Here is a 16,969-nt window from a genome sequence, read left to right on the forward strand (position 1 = left end):
AAGTCTACTGCTTTTCCGTGGGACCCGCAGTACACCCAAAGTGAGAATTTCAGGTGTGCCGCAGCAAAACGGAGCATGATGTGATTTATTTTTCATACCGGAAGGTCTGGAAAACAAACCTGCATGCTTAAACTAAGCTACGGGCGCCCATGTGGATCCAGGAATTCAAACCTACCCGTGGACTTGAGCCCTTAGACAAAAACGAAAATGGAAAAAAAATAAGGTCCGCATCATTAAGGGATTAATCACACACAACTCCAGTGGTCCTCAACATCAAAGGAAACAGGAGTACCCTTCTAAGGCCAAACTACCAATTTAAGAATTTCAATTAAAAAAATCAATATATGATTATAATATTGTTCTATTCATACTGGAGTATCCAAAATCAAACATACAAGATTTCAAAGTCAAGCAAGCATACAACCTTTGCTTACTAATAGGAGACATCAGGATAAAAAAAACAAAAACTTTTGCCTTTGAAAATACAAAGCTATGGACATGGCATTTGTCTACAATCAAGTAGCCTTTCATTTATTTATTGATGTATTCCACATATCATAAATGAAATTATTTTGAAAAGCAACCATTAAAGGTATGCTAATGACTGTGAATTGTGACAGATGCCGAGGATCCAGGCCTGTTGGCTCAGGCATAGCACATTAACTATCTATCATCAAGTGCTCTGAACTTGCTCATTTATTATCACCATGTAGCCTACAGGGAAGGCACACTGAGGAGTGTTCACTCTCTAGAGCCATATCATATTGTACTCACTTATCCTAATGTTCAGATCCCCACTGTTTATCTGCATGATAATTAGGAAAATGAAAGTCCCACAAATACTGTTCTGGAATGGTGACTTGAATCAAAGATATTCTGTAGAATGTCATGATGAAAACAAGCTTACATATCCCAGAAGAACTGTTTTATATGTATTAGGTCTATTTTGGAGGCACTCAGACTTCACCCTTTAAAGATGCAACCTTTTATTTCCTGTTCTTTCATTGCAACTTAAAAAAACTTAACTCTTATTTATTTGTATTTTTCAATAGTACTATATAATTTACCATGTAATGTGTTGAAAAAACGTTTAATAAAAATTCTAGATGGAGCGAAATGGGAATAAAAAAACACTAAATTCGTCATCTTTGGGTGTGGGGTGTCCTGTTTCTACTGAGTACACACAAAAAAACATAACTTTGTTCTGTGGGTCAGTACGATTACTACGATACCACATTTATATAGTTATTTTTTTGCTGCACTACTTTTAAAATATGAAATCTCTTTGGAGAAAAAACTACAATTATTTTCTGCCGCCATATTCTGACAGCGATAACTTTACTTTTCATCAACGTAGTTGTGTGAGGGCTCAGTTTTTGCGAACCATCCTGTAGTTTCTATTGTTGCCATTTTAGAGTTCATACAAGTTTTTGATTGCATTTTATTGCTTTTTTTTTTCTGGACGACGGGGGTGACCAAATAAGTGCAAGTCTGGCGCGGATTTCTTTTTCTGACAACGTTCACCATGCAGCTTAAATAATGTGTTACTTTGAGAGATCAGAGACTTAAAAATATGTTTGTGTGTTTTTTTTATTTTAAATATGGCAAACGTTTATTTATTTTAACTTGTATTACATTTTTAGTAATTAAAGGAGATGTCCCGAGGCAGCAAGTGGGGTTATACACTTCTGTATGGCCATAATAATGCACTTTGTAATATACATTGTGCATTAATTATGAGCCATACAGAAGTTATAAAAAGTTTTTTACTTACCTGCTCCGTTGCTAGCGTCCTGGTCTCCATGGTGCCGACTAATTTTTGGCCTCCGATGGCCAAATTAGCCGCGCTTGCGCAGTCCGGGTCTTCTGCTGTTCTCTATGGGGCTCCGTGTAGCTCCGTGTAGCTCCGCCCCGTCACGTGCCGATTCCAGCCAATCAGGAGGCTGGAATCGGCAGTGGACCGCACAGAAGAGCTGCGGTCCACGGAGGAAGAGGCCATCTTCAGCGGTGAGTAGAGAAGTCACCGGAGCGCCGGGATTCAGGTAAGCGCTGTGCGGGTGGTTTTTTTAACCCCTGCATCGGGGTTGTCTCGCGCCGAACGGGGGGGGGGTTTAAAAAAAAAAAACCCCGTTTCGGCGCGGGACATCTCCTTTAATAGAACTTTTCTAAACTGATTTTTGCATTTTTTTTAGTCCCCATAGGGACAAGTACTTGCAATTGTTTGATTGCTTCTGCAGTATGATGTAAAACAATAGTATTACTTTATACGGTGATCTGAAATGCAATCTATCAAGTCACACCCCAGACATGGCTTGAAAGGCAATCTGCCATGAAAGCCCTTAGGGTTTTCAGAAGACCCCCAGCTGACATTAGACCCCCAAACTCCAATCGGGGCATTTAAATATCGCCGGCAGAATTGACTGCAGCATTTAAAGGGTTAACAGTTGCGCTAAGCGGTGATGCTGATCGCAGCTGTTTTGGGAGGGTGTTAGCTAAAAGAAACAGCCGGCACTCACATTATATGGAGTGAGATTGATCCCCGAACAGGCATAATACAAACCCCGAACCCCCATGACGTAACTATACGTCCTGTGGCCTTAAGGAGTTAAAATATTGCTGGTAAGCATATATATCGTTACCACCTATTTTAAATTTCCCAAGTACATATGAAGCTGTGAAAACGTATATTAAGTGTAGACAGTAGGATTGCAGAATGTATTCCTTTTCATAAAGGTGACCTCCCGTTTGGCACAAACTATTTTCAATGCGATTCCTTAAACAATCCTTTTAGAATATATGCCTTGTGCAGTGACAATGAGCAAACATATATAAACCTCTCCAAATGACTACACTAAAGCACACTACATAGATTGCTGGATCAACAGAAAAATAGTTGAAATGTACCCAAATCCTGCTGTGAGAAACCAGGGGTCCTTTCTTGTGTTGCACTGAGATGCTTGTCACGCAAAACATCTTTTAAACCAATGCTTGCATCTGTCATATGTCATTTACAAGGACAAAACCTGACAACTTTGTGATTCCTCTTTTGTTGTTGCTTGTCATGCATGCTTTGCGTACTTCAAAAGACCAGAAGCAATCAAAAGACAGAGCGAGTTGAATACAGTATACTTACCAGCTATTGAAAAGGAGAAATTATTTCAAGCATTTTTCTAGTCTTTTATGGGCTTAAATATGAACTAATAAATTATTCAGACCGCAGTGAGACATTGTGACAATGTGTGTATGTTAAATCAGAAGGTTTGTTAAATGAAGAAAAAAACACAACCTAAAAAGCATACATTTAGTGCTACCGTCCAGATTAAACCGTAAAGGGAACCTGTCACGTCCCCACAGCAACAAAAACTAAGTTATGGTGCTATAAGGGGAGGCGACAGGGAGGCAGGTGAGGATTGTTTTCTATACATACCCGTTCCCTGGATACAGTTTGTTCACCCCTGAAGTCCTGACAGCGCAGAAAAGTCATAATCTCTCCAGTCCTGCGTACACGCTCTCTTTTAGAAGTCTATGAAGAGAGTCAGATTTTCATGCGCCACTCGAACTTTAGAGGACACCGCTGGATCCAGGAGCAAGAGAGTATAAAACAAATACATCAACCGGCTCCCTGTCATGTCCCCTTACAGTACTATAACCAAGTATATGGTGCTGTGGGGACGTGACCGATTCCCCTTAACCCCTTAAGGACACGGCCATTTTTTTTTACTTTTCCATTTTCTGTTTTCCCTCCCATCTTATTAAAAAAAAAAATCCTAACTCTTATTTCTGCATCGACGTGGATGTCTGAGGGCTTGTTTTCTGCGGGACAAGTTGTTTTTTTCAATGGTGCTATTTAAATGCAGCATGTAGGCCTCCTTCACACGGGCGACACACGGGAAGAAAAAAAAAAATCGCGAATTCGCATTGCTGGTCTGTGCGAAAAGGCTGCATCTTCTCGCAGCAATATTGCGATTTTGTAGCGCTGCAAAGTCGCGGGGCTTTGTGATATGTCATGCAAGGATTTAGGTGGGTGGGGGTAGCTTCAAATATAAGCCTTATCCTGAAAATAAGCCCTAACTGCAGGGGGGGGTATACTTCCCCTAGCAGCACTGTCCAGGGCTCCGCAGCAGATTCTTTCCGGTCCCCGACACTGGTCTTCATCTCTTCTGGCTAAGGATTCAAAAAACCCTGCCTCCTGGAAGCCCGGGCTCTGATTGGCTGAGCCAATCAGAGCCAGGGCTCGATGAATGACTGTGATTGGTTCATCAAGTGCTGGCTGTGATCGGCTAAGCGTCAGCCAATCAGAGGCAGAGCTTCCAGGAAGCGGAGATTTTTTCAGCCCCAGACAAAAGAGATGAAGGAGAATAGTTCCGGGGAGAAGATGCAGCAGAGCTGATAGCACTACTAATCGCCCGTGTGAAGGGGGCCATAATGTATTTTTTTTAAAACTGTAAAAAAAAAAATTTAAGTGCAGTGAAATGGAAAAAAAACTAATTCTGCCCTCTTTGTACGAGTCTTTTTTCTACTGGCGTACAGACTGCTACAAAAATGACCCGATGACTTTATTCTATGGGTCAGTATGATTATGAGGATACCAAACTTATAGTTTTTTGGGGGGGGGGGGGGGTTTGCTGTACAACTTTTATTTTTTTATTAAAAGACATTTAATTTTTTTCAATTTTCTGCTGCCATCTTCTGACAAACAGCTTTAATTTTCTGTCTACATAGTTGTGGGGGCTCATTTTTTGCGAGGCGTCCTGTAGTTTCTATTGGTACGATTTTGGAATACATATAAACTTTTGCTCGCTTTTGATTAGCTTTTTTCTTGGAGAGTGGGTGACCCAAAAAAAGCACAATTCTGGCACTTTTTCTGACGACGTTCACCGCACGGGGTAAGTAATGCGTACTTTGATAGATTTGACTTTTACGGACGGAGCGATACCAAATATGTTTTTAATTTTATTATTAAGATTCTTTTATTATAAATATAGCAAAAGATTGTTTTTTTTTTTACTTTTATTACTTCTCTTTTTTTTTTTAATTAGTAAAACTTTTTTTTTGTCTCCATAGTGGACAAGAACTTGTGATGGTTTTATTGTTCCTGGAGCATGATGTAATGCCATAGCATTACATCATACGCAATCTGACAGGCATCCTGTCGAGCCACGATAACCACACGGCAACCCATGATCTCATTGAAAGAAACATTTAACCCCTTGAGTGGCGGGTTTCTTACCACCCTGTCGTACCTACCAGGGCAGGTTTTTTAAATGAGCCAATCATTTAATTTCAACTAATTTTCCAGTCGCGTTCCTAGAGCCATAACTTTTTTCCATTGACACAGCCATATGAGGACTTGTTTTTTGCGGGACAAGTTGTACTTTTTGATGGCCTCATTTTTGGGTACATATAATGTATTGCATAACTTTTGTAAAAAAAATTGTAGGGAGATTGGGGGGAAAAAGAAATTCTGCCTGTGTTTTTTAGATTTCATTTTTACGGCTTTCAACGTGCAGAATAAATAATGTGATAACATTATTCTTCAAGTCAGCACGATTCCGGCGATACCAAGTTTATACAGTTTTTTTAATGTTTTACTATTTTTGTACATTTCAAACTTTTTTTTTTTCTTAAAGGTTTCCAAGAGCCATATTAATTTTATTTTTCCATTGCCAGCGCTCTAGAAGGCCTTGTTTTTTGCAGGATGAACCCAAGTCTTCATTTATCTAATTTTTTAGGAACATAGAAAAAATGGAATAAAAAAAGATCAATATTTTACAGCGACAAGATTAACAAAATCTGTAATTCTGGCATGTTTTTTTATTTTTCACTGCATTCTCTGAGCAGTATAAATAAGTATAAATATTGTATTAAAGTAATTCTACAGGCCAGTACGATTATGCCAATACCAAATTGTTTTTTTTTCTTTTCGCGACTTTTTCACAGTTTAAAAAAAGTATAATAAAAAAAATCTAAATCATAAAAGAAAGATACATATTTGGTATCGCCGCGTCCGTAAAAGTCCCATCTATCAAAGTAGTGCATTATTTACCCCGCACGGTTAACGTAGTCCAAAAAAAAAAAAAAAATTAAGAACGCCAGAAATGCACTTTTTCAGTCACTCGGTCTTCCAGAAAAAATACAATAAAAAGCGATCAAAAAGTCGTATGTATTCCAAATTAGTACTAACGTAAACTACAGGACATTCCGCAAAACATGAGCCCTTGCTCAACTATGTCGACGGAAAAATAAAAAAATTATTGTGTGCAGAAGATGCAGCAGAAAATTTAAAAAAATTAAATGTCTTTGAAAAAAAATACAAGTACTACAGCAAAAGAAAAAAACTATACAGAAAGATGGGGGAATGTCTTTTTTTTTTTTTCATTTTACTCCACTTAGAATTTTGTAAAGGTTTTTTAGTACATTATATAGTACTTTATATAGCACCACTGAAAAATAGAACTTGTTCCGCAAAAAACAAGCCCTCATGCAGCAACGTTGGTGGATAAATAATAAAGGAGTTATGATTTTTTAACCGGGAAGGGGGGGGAGGGGCGGATAAAAAAAAAAGGGGCCGCGTCATTAAGGGGGTTAAATAATGTACTAACTTTCTTCTCTGGGTCTTAACGATGCAGGGACACCACATGTGTAATTTTGTTTTTAATTTTTTACAAAGTAAATGGAAAAAAGTGTTTTTATTTTGCACATTTTTTTTATTTTTTTTTTTACTTTTTAAAAAAATTTTTTGCCCCTTTAGAGGACTTCCAGAGACCCATCAGGACCCCCTGATCACATTGTGGGGGTCCAATGGTGACATCCCTTTACATGCTGCAGTCGCATAGACTGCTGCATGTAGAGAGTTAAAACATTAGAGATCGGAGGTTTTCTCCATTCCCTGCTGTGTAGGAGCTGGTGCCTGGCTATCCTCTGACAGCCAAGCACCAGCCCTTACCCTGCCACAGAGACCATTGTCTGGCTTCTGACAAGCCGATGGTCTCTATGGCAACCTGTAATCAAATCAGTGCAGGAGTTTGAAAATAGAAGCGGGAGGTTGCCGACAGATCGGTAATACGGTAATATCCTCCTGCTTCTTTTTTCAAAGTCCTGCACTGTTCAGCGTAGGTCTGTGCAGACAGAGCATAATGCCACAGTTTATGGCATTGTGCTTTGCAGCTCCCATAGTGAAACATAGCCAGGAAATCTTCCGAGCTATATCACTATAGGCAGTGGAGCTCGTCCCGGATAATTTCCGGGCGTGGCACTCAAGGGGTTAAAGCAGCGGCCGATTAAAGCCCCATTTACATGGGACAAATGTCAGGCAAACGATGCCCGACACTAGTCACCACATGTATTTGCTCCCGTACTGCTGCACAGGAGTGACTACCGTTGGCTCACAGCGGGGCGACTGGAGATTTCGCTCCTCGCTCTCCCCATTCACTTAACACAGCGGCTGTTCAGTACTGAAGGCTGCTGTTTACACTGACCGATCGCCGTTCAGGCTTTTTTGCAGTCTAAACTATGAGAGATGAGCTGAGAGATGATTGTTCAGTGTAAAACAGCAATCGTTCAGTACTGAACGGCCGCTGTATAAAATGAATGGAGAGGGGCGGGGAGAGCAAAGAGTGAAATCGCCAGCCACCCCGCTGTGAGCCAGCAATACTCGCTCCTGTGTAACAGAATGGGAGCTAGTATGTGCGGGAACGAGTGTCAGGCATAGTTTGCTCGACATTCTTTCCGTGTAAATAGGCCTCAACTTAAGAAGAACCCACCCTGACAAAAGGTAGAGAATATAGAGGGTTTAAAAAAATTAAAAAAAAGTTCAAAAAGGGCTTAAAATATCTAAAAATTGAATATTCATTTAGCACACGACTCAAAGTCCAGCGCTGCAGCCCCGATGCCCACTGCATGGGAGCTAGAAGAAGCGGTGGGTGGTCATATGGTCTTTATTGTGCAAGGCTTGCAAGGCCAAAACAAATGGTAAAGGCCATCACATCTTCACTAACAGGTTCTAACACAAGCCCTCAACCTGCTCGGGAATCGCATGGCATGAAAAGGTGATTATACCTACCCGATAATCGTGTTTTTTGGAATCTCCACGACTACACCACCTGAGATCACCTCCTCTTGATAGGACAGGAACATACAGAGGTTTTAAAAGCTCCCCCCTCTCCCACCTTCCTCAGCGATTTCTAACGAACTGCCCGGGGTAGGAGCTTTAACTAAAATTATTACCTAAAAACTGATATATTTAAATGAAAAACTAAATTAGATTTTTTCGAGGGGAAATGTACGAGTTCTGTCATGGAAACTCCTGAAAATCGGGTAGGTATGATCCACCTTTTTCCCAGTCGTATCCACGAAAGCACCACTTGAGACATACCAACTAAATCGTCAGGGTGGGACTACGACTGAAAGGACCTGGTGACAGATAGCCAGGTCCTTGTCCATCTGAACATCCACCCTATAGTGTCTGATAAACTAATGGGGTCTTTTCCATACTGCAGCTTGGCATATTTGTTCCACTGATGCCGAGCCATGTTCAGGCCAGGAAGTGGATACTCCTGCAGGAAATCAAGAAATGTCAGGGTAAGAGATCGAGAGCTTTTTTTTCTGACCTCACAAGATATACCTTTTTCAAATTTTTAGATAAATCTTATTGGTTGTTATTTTCCCACTTGCTAATAAGGTCTGTATCACCTTCTCGGAGAAGCCTCTTTCCAGCAACATGGATTTTTCAATATCCAAGCTGCAAGGCAAAGGCCTGCTATATCCAGATGTCTTAGGGGACCCTGTGTCAGAAAGTTCGGCTGAGCAGGCAGGAAGACTGGGTCTTGTAGGCTTAGGTTCTTTAGAAGCTCGAACCATCTCATTATTGCCAGAATGGAGCTACTAGGATAAGCGTGCATTTCTGGCAGTGGAATCTTTGGAGAACCTTTGGGATTAGCGAAATTGGGGGGGGAATGCCTAGGCCAACCCTCCACCCCAATCCTGAGCTAACGCGTCCACTGCCACCGGGTGATGTCATGAGCTCATGGAGAAGAACTTATCCACATGGTGGTTTCCTTTTGATGCGAATAAGTCAAGTTGCAGAACTCCCCATTTGTTTCTTAGGAGTTGGAAGGCCTCCTGTGAAAGGGACCATTCCCCGGGTCTATGAGTTTCCAGCTGAAATAGTCCGCTTTTTGGTTTAAGGTTCCCTTTAGGTGGGTTGGCGATATCTATAGGACCCGCTCCCAAGCCCAGCAAAATATTTTTTGGGAGAGGACTTGCAAGAGTAGGAATTTTGTTCCCCACTGATGCCGGATGTGGGCAACTGCTGTAATATTGTCCATCAGGATCTTCAGATGCTGATTGCGCATAGAATCCCCCTATTTCCGAAGTGCTTACCAAATTGCTTGGAGTTCCCTGTAATTGGAAGGCTGATCTCTGATTTGCGGGAGCCCAGGTTACCTGTCGAAATAAGTTCCCGACATGAGCACCCCAGCCTTGGGCACGTGCGCCAGTTGTGATGCATACAGCTAGGTCTTGAAGCGAGTCAAGCCCCCTTGATAGGTTCGGGGTCACGAGCCACCAGCGCAGGATGCCCTTAACGAGTTCTGTATGTATATCCTTTTTTTCGAGTGGGGACTGACTTTTGTCCCAGGCCCACAGAATTGCACGCTGTAGGACCCTGGTGTGCGCCTGAGCCAATGCCACTCCCAGGATGAAAGAAGTTAGGTTCCCTAGTACTGACAAGGCTTCCCTGATCGAGCAGGTTTTGTTTTTCAGAAATGCGCTGACCTTGAGCTGAAGGCCCTGTTTCTTTGAATCAGGGAGAAATTAGTGCTGATTTTTCGAGTCAAGCATCATGCATAGAAACAGCTTCTTTTGACTGGGAATTACGTGCGACTTTTCCCCTGTTTATTATCCACCCTAAGTACTGGAGAAGGTGAACAGTCGTCGCCAGGAGCTCCCTGGTTTCTGCTATGACCATGTAAGGCACTATCAGGATTGATTCTTGTCTCAAGTATGCCCCCAATTCTGCCATGATCTAGGTAAAAATGCAGGGGGCCGATGAGATCTTGAAGGAGAGACAGGAGAATTGGAACTGTGTAATTCTTTTCCCCATGCGAAACGCACACCTGAGAAGTTTCTGCAAGTCCATATGGATCGGTACATGAAAATATCCATCTTTTAGATTTATGAACGCCATGAAGGCACCATCTTTTACTAGTCTCACCGCTCAGTTTACGGACTCCATTTTGAATCTTCGATACTTTATATAAGTATTTAGCGGTTTTACATTTATGATCATACGGGATTTTCCGTATGTTTTTTTAGGTTCAAATAAATTTTATTGAATACAACTTTGTCATGGTTATTTGCTTGTATCTTAATCAATTAACAGAAAAGAGGAAAACTTAACAAAGCAGTTCTGTTAACTTCTACTTAGGCAGTTGTAAATATGGGGGATAGAGAGGAAATAGAGAAGGAGGAAGACTGAGCAGATGAGACGTTGAATCATGTAGATTGTGGTTCGTTCCCGGCAGCTCCCTCCCTATGATGCTGACTAAGGTTCGGAATTGGGTAATCAACCCGGACCTAGTCTAAATACTCAATCCGTATGTTTTTTTGATCAAAAATAGTCTGGAGTAATGGCCCGTTCTTTTTTTTTATTATTATTATTTGAGGGACCGGGGTTATTGCTTTCAGCTTCAGCAGGTCACGGATCCCCGTTTGGAGAAGATGTAATTGGTGACCTGAGCCTCCTGTGGTCAAGAATTTTTGTCGGGGGTTGAGATACAAATTCTACTTGGTACCCCTGGTGTAGGATTTGGGAATCCAGGTACTTTCGCAGAATTAGGCCCATCTGTCTGCGAAAGCCTGTAATCTCACCCCAACCAGGATGGCGTCACGTTCTTGGTTTGGGGAAATGCCCCTAATGAGGGTTAAAGAGGAATACCCTGTCTTTGCCCCCTTGGGGTAGCTCCACCGACCCTTATAGGGCTCTGAATGTTGCATGGGGGCACGAAAAAAGGTTTTCCTTCTTTGTTGTTGTCTTCTGGAAAACCTATTTTCCTATCCGCTGCTTTCTTCGGGATTTGGTCCAAGTCTGGGCGAAATAAAAATTGCCTGTGAAAGGGGAGCGAACATAATTCATTTTTGGAAGCTAAATCGTCTGGCCAAGATTTCAGCCACAGCACCCTTCTAGTGGAGTTAGATAATGCTGCAGCATCATTGCATCATCTCTCTGGTCTCGAGGTGCCGTAGACTCCGCCCCCAGAGGCACCACCGCCTAGGGGAGCTTCAGAGCGTCGCACCTGCTCCAAAGCAGCTTCATGGAGAGGGCATTAGACAGACTGCGGCCCCCACCTAAAAAACCCCCATGGGTCACGGCGGGAGGAATCCAGCAGGTGAACTGCCCGATGCAGCGTCCCAGGAGACGATTCTAGGGAAGGGAGGACAAACTTCCTGACCTCCGATCCCTGCAAGTATTCCTGCTGGGATCTCTCCCAGAAACTCTCTGCGATCCTCCCAGGACAGGAAAACACTGAGGAAGGTGGAAGAGGAGGGGAACTTTTAAACATCTGTGTGTGTTCCTGTGCTATCAGGAGGAGGCGATCTCCGGTGGTACTGTCGTGAAGACCACTCAGAAAATGCATATTACAGGAACAGTTCTGGCTTCTAGGAGGCATTTTCCTAGTGAACTGAAAAAGAAAAAAAAAAACTACAGGAATTTCAAGTTTGTGCCTCTGAATGTGACAAGAAAATAATGTGCCTCTCAGTCCAAGACAAGAGGATAGTGACAATGCCAAATACACTCTATGGCCCGCAAACGCAGTTGGTCACTGGTTATCGGAAACAGTTATTTTAGAATATACAAAGTTTATGAAAGGAGTGGACAGAGATCATCAGGACTGTGGATGCTACGGTAAGAAGATGGACCCAAAAAAAGCTGAGACACTTTTTGTACCAAAAAAAACCTCATCACTCAACTTGTGAGCAATGTGAGAACACACTGACGAGAAAGAAGAGAAAAGACCATCAAGTCCGAATGTTGCAAAATAAAAAAAATACACAAAAGTTTGCATGGTTTGCAGCAGAATAAAGAAAGAAGAAGAGAAACCAGATTCTACTAGGAGACATGCAGTAGGAAGCCTGGACTTCATCCTAGAGAGTGCTTCAAAAAGTACCAGACTCTCAAAAAGTATGATCCAAAATAACCGAAAACACTTTATTTTGAAAAAAATTGCTAATAAAAACATCATTTGAATTCATTTCTATGCGTTTCTGTTGACTTATACCAAGTAATCCACAACACTCTTTTCTAACCAAAATGAAAAAAAAAAGAGCTGAGGGTGCAGGTGGCAGGGAAATTGGATCGGAAAGGCCTTTTTAAAGAAAAAAAAAAAAAAGGTTGACTCCAGGAAAACCCCTTTAAAAGGCATGGGAACACAGTCTGAATGTTGATTTCAAAGAACGGATTATCGCACCTCTTACTTCAGGCTTCCGAGTTATGATCCACTAATCATGTTAGTGATACTTATTAGTGCAGCAGGTTGTTAATTACATAATTGATACATCATTTCAAACTGATAACCATATTACAGAAATTTTCCCTCTGCAGATTTTCGGGAGAAAACGCTACGAAGTGCTGTTTGCACCTGCTGCATTTTCTTGCCAATTGGAATCAGACCAGATATTTAGATTTATACCTGGGAAACAGCCGCACAGAATTCAATCATGTTGATGTTTATCTAATAACATTTTAAATTAGGTTATTCACCTTTAACAACATGTGAAACATTAAATTGTGTAAAATCGAAATACGGGTTAATGCACTAAGCCAACCACCGAGGATAGCAAAGCAATAAACTGTAATTTTTAATCTCATTAAGGTTTTGATTTTTGCACAAGATTTAAAAATATTTCTGTGGACGTGTCTGGTATTATAACTCAGCCCCTCAAAATCAATTACAAAGGATTATTCAAAACTCCAATATTGCAGTTGGCTCACCACTGTACAAACTTTCCTGCACACCTCAATATGGTATGTTCAGATGTTGTGGATTTTCTTTGGATATTCCACAGCAGATCCACACTTAGGCCCAATATTCACGGGCGCATTTGATTTGTGGTACCCGCATGGGAGATCTGCAAATCAAGACGCCCATAGGGATGAATTAAGCATCCGCAGGACAGTAAAAAAAAGCATGCGGATGGGATTTATTTTTTCCCGGCGTGTGGCATGCTCCATTTTCCCACGGATGGCTTCCATTGAAGTAAACCATTAGCACCTAGAGCCAATCATAAGTTGTTATGACTTTGGGGGGGCATGTATTTCTGTTGCGGTGTCATTTGGGGTATATTTGTACTGTGATATTAATAAACCAGAAGTGTACTGATGATTGAGTAGCATTGTGTCAGTTTCAGAGTGACCCTGCATGCATGCATGGACTTATAATTAATTTGGAGCAGACAGTGAAGTTAGAAGGAATATGATTTATATTCCCGTAACACAACAAAAAAATATGAAAGGAACATTTACGAACTGTGCGAGCATAATCTTAGGATGCATACTCACGCAGCCGATTTGATGTGGACTTTCCGCAGCTGAAAAAACCCACAGCAAAATTCATGTCAAAATCTGCATTCCTTCAATTGAAAAAGTGAAATCTGCCACGGATGTGCGTCAAAATCAGCACAAAATGGTGCAGATCGGCAGTGAAAAATGTGCTGCAGATTTTGGTGTGAATCCGCATCAAACTCCGCCACACGTGAACATACCTTTCTAATTCCATCCGTGAGCCAACTTGTGATCTGTGCTTTATACAACTGTACTTGTTCGTACTTTTGAAACAGGAAGTCTATGAACAAACGTTTACAAACTGCACAGAAATCTAACACTTCAGTATCTGCTTTTAAAATTGCTCTTCTGTGTACTGCTGAAAATTTGGAGACTAAAAATATCTAATTACATACCAGCAATCATACAATAGGTAGGGAAAGGAAACGCTGATTGCAGGTAATTGCATGGCATGCTACAGTGGTGATAAGAGTTGGTCTAAACTAGTCACATTGTAGCCCAGAAGCTTTAAAAAAAAAAATTGGAGACTGTCACCTTCTTTTAGCCCTATAAGTTAAGTTTATTTGCTGAAAGTAGGTGACCAGCTGAGTCCGGAGATGTAAGTGTTATACTTGCCTCCTCAGTCGTTGCCTTGGTGTGAGCGCTGAAAACCACCGCTCAATGCATTGAGCAGCACTGGTAAGTAGTCCGCAAATTATAAAATTAGAACAGAAAGACTACTTAGCACGCTGCTCAATGCATTGAGTGACACTTTCAGTGCTTACAACTGGGGAGGAAATTCTAACACTACCCAAACTCCACGCGTCATAACCTTAGCTTACAGTAGGTGATAGATACCTTTTAGTTATTTTTTTTAGTTAATGAATTTATTTAAACTGTTGTGGTGTGGGGGGGGGGGGGAGTGACAGGTTTCCCGTTGATATTATGCATGATATATGTATATCTAATATGCATTATGTAACAATTTATAATAGTTCGCCCAGTTTGTAGTAAGTCAATTAAATACATGAACCGTTCTAAGTGCAAAAAAACAAAACAGATATGCACATCTTTCACAACATGCTGACTTGTAATGCACCCCAAATAAGTATTCATGCCATTTTATTATAGAAGCCCTGCCACTCCAGAAACATTTTCACTTAATACACTTACAAAGCTCCTTGCTTTGATCCGTTCGTCCTCAGTGGCAGCCTTCTCTCGCAGTACCGCCCTTGTCAGCTGTTCAGCAGAGGCATTCCGTTCCCTCTCCAGAGTTTTTCCAATTTCCTCCTGCGCCAACAGTTTACCATGTTCTAATCTGAAGGGAAAAAAAATAAAAGAGCATTAAACTTATAAAGAAATTCTTACTAACAAATTTTACTAACCCTTTACATAAGTAAGTCTAGTTTAACACGGGCGAGCGCAATATCGAGCTGTGAAACTTGGGGAAGATATCGCACTCTTGAACGCGCAATTTCCCAGTGGATTTGAGGAGTTATGTCAAAAATGCCTCACACCACTTTAGAGTAGCAGCATTTAGTCGCATCGTTGGATCGGCAAGGGTTTCCCATTGTTTTTAATGAGAAACCTCACATCATGTGCACCTTGCACACTGTGCAATGCTTTTGCTTGACCCACTGAAGATGGGCAAGAGGGAACGTCCAAACATGGGACGTGCCACGATTTTTTTCCCGCACCGTGATGTAGGGAAAAAAAGAATCACTCATGTACATGACCCCATTAAAAAAAATAACGTTCATATTCAGGCGAGATTGGTGCGTTTCACAACGCACCAATCTCACGCGATTTTCTCAGCCGTGTAAAAGCCGCCTAACCGCTTGTAAAGCTAAAAAAAAAGAAAGACATGTGTCCATCTAGTTCAGCCTATTATCCTGAAAAAAACCTAATGACAGAGACCAATTGTTTTCATTTTAAATTAAAAAAACACTTCGGGACTCTATTCCGCTACAGAATATGTTGGCGCTATATAAAGATTATTATTATTTATAAAGATTATTTTTATTATTATTATTATTATTTTTATTATTATTAAATCTGGCAATTAGAATAATCCCTGCATCAACAAGCGCGGCAATGGGGGGGGGGGGGGCCATCACTACTGGCGCGGCAATGGGGGGACCCCATTCCTTCTGGGGCCACCAATAAGGGGGTTGCTACTACTACTACACAGGGCAGATCTGCTTCTGGATTTACAAAAGCTCTAACAGCAAAGTGGAGATTTCATAAATCTCATCCACACGCTGTGGAAAATATCTGTACAAAACCCATGTGGATATTGATATGTGGTGCGGGATTTAATTCCGCAGCATGTTAATTTTAAATATAATGTATATCAATAGGCCATCCAGCGCTCCAGCCTTAGGCCGCCTGCAGGCGGGCGGGTCGGATCCGGCAGCGAGGATTCTCGCCGCGGGACCCGACCAGAGCGCCTCCGGAGATCGGCGCATGCTTACCCGCGCCCGCGGCTCCAGCTGTTTTATGTGCGGCGGGTGAGTGACGTTTCTGTGCGGGGCTCGCAATAGGACATGCCACGGTTTGTTTGCCGCGCGAGATTTTGCGCAGCCGTCTGCATAGGATTGCGTTTGTTAACGCAATCCTATGCAGGCTTGCAGCGGCGGAAATACCGCCGCCGAATTTCCACTCGTGTGCAGGCGCCCTTGCTCTCGGTTTGCTTTATTTATTTTTTAAACGACCTAGTCCTTTTTTTAACGACGGAGGTAAAAATCAAATGTAATAAGCCATGCCCCTAACCACACCCTCTGTCCCGCTTTCTTGGGCTCTATGAGAAACGTTTGCTTCAAAAAGGGCTCCATGGCTGAACAAGTTTGGGAACCACCGATTTAATAGATTTGCTTTCTCCTCCTCATCCTGTACAATTTTTTCCTACATTATTTATTACAACGGGCCAACATTTTTAGTATTAATCTTTTTTTATTTATATAAATGAACAGTTTACAGTTAGTTTTACTCTCCTTGGTGATGAGTCTGTCTCCACCTTAGCTGTTTATCTGCATTTTAAATAATTTCCATATAGGTTTTTAAGGTTTCTTCGCAGACTTCCTGTTTTAGTAGTTTAAACGCTTTATTTTTGCTGTTTATTGCCCCTTTACATCTTTATTGAGCCACATTGGTTTCTCCTATTCTTGACCCTTTTATTCCTGTGAGGAATAAACTGCTCGCAGTAAGTATTTATGATGTTTAAACATTTCCCATTTATTGTCTGTACTCTTATTTTTGAAGACCAGTGGAAATTTATTATATTATGATCACTATTTCCCAGGTGTCCCCCAACCTGCACGCCTGTTATTCTGTCAGGTCTGTTGGTTAATAAGTACAAAATGGCAGCCCTTCTTGTTGGGTCCAGCACAAGTTGGGTAAAGTAATTATTTTTAGTTACTGACAGAAACT

At 41.4% G+C, this 16,969-nt stretch overlaps 1 protein-coding gene across 1 annotated transcript in view; it reads right to left on the reverse strand.

Moving 5' to 3' along the window:
• The window catches only part of CHCHD3 (coiled-coil-helix-coiled-coil-helix domain containing 3), a 146,055-nt gene that overhangs the window by 92,502 nt on the left and 36,584 nt on the right, over positions 1-16,969 (reverse strand). Inside the window, exon 4 of the mRNA XM_066592135.1 lies at positions 14,714-14,858. Within this exon, the coding sequence (XP_066448232.1) occupies positions 14,714-14,858 (145 nt within the window). The remainder of the gene's footprint in view (positions 1-14,713; positions 14,859-16,969) is intronic.

The sequence above is a fragment of the Eleutherodactylus coqui genome, chromosome 2 (assembly GCF_035609145.1).
Source record: "Eleutherodactylus coqui strain aEleCoq1 chromosome 2, aEleCoq1.hap1, whole genome shotgun sequence".
Lineage (NCBI taxonomy): Eukaryota > Metazoa > Chordata > Amphibia > Anura > Eleutherodactylidae > Eleutherodactylus > Eleutherodactylus coqui.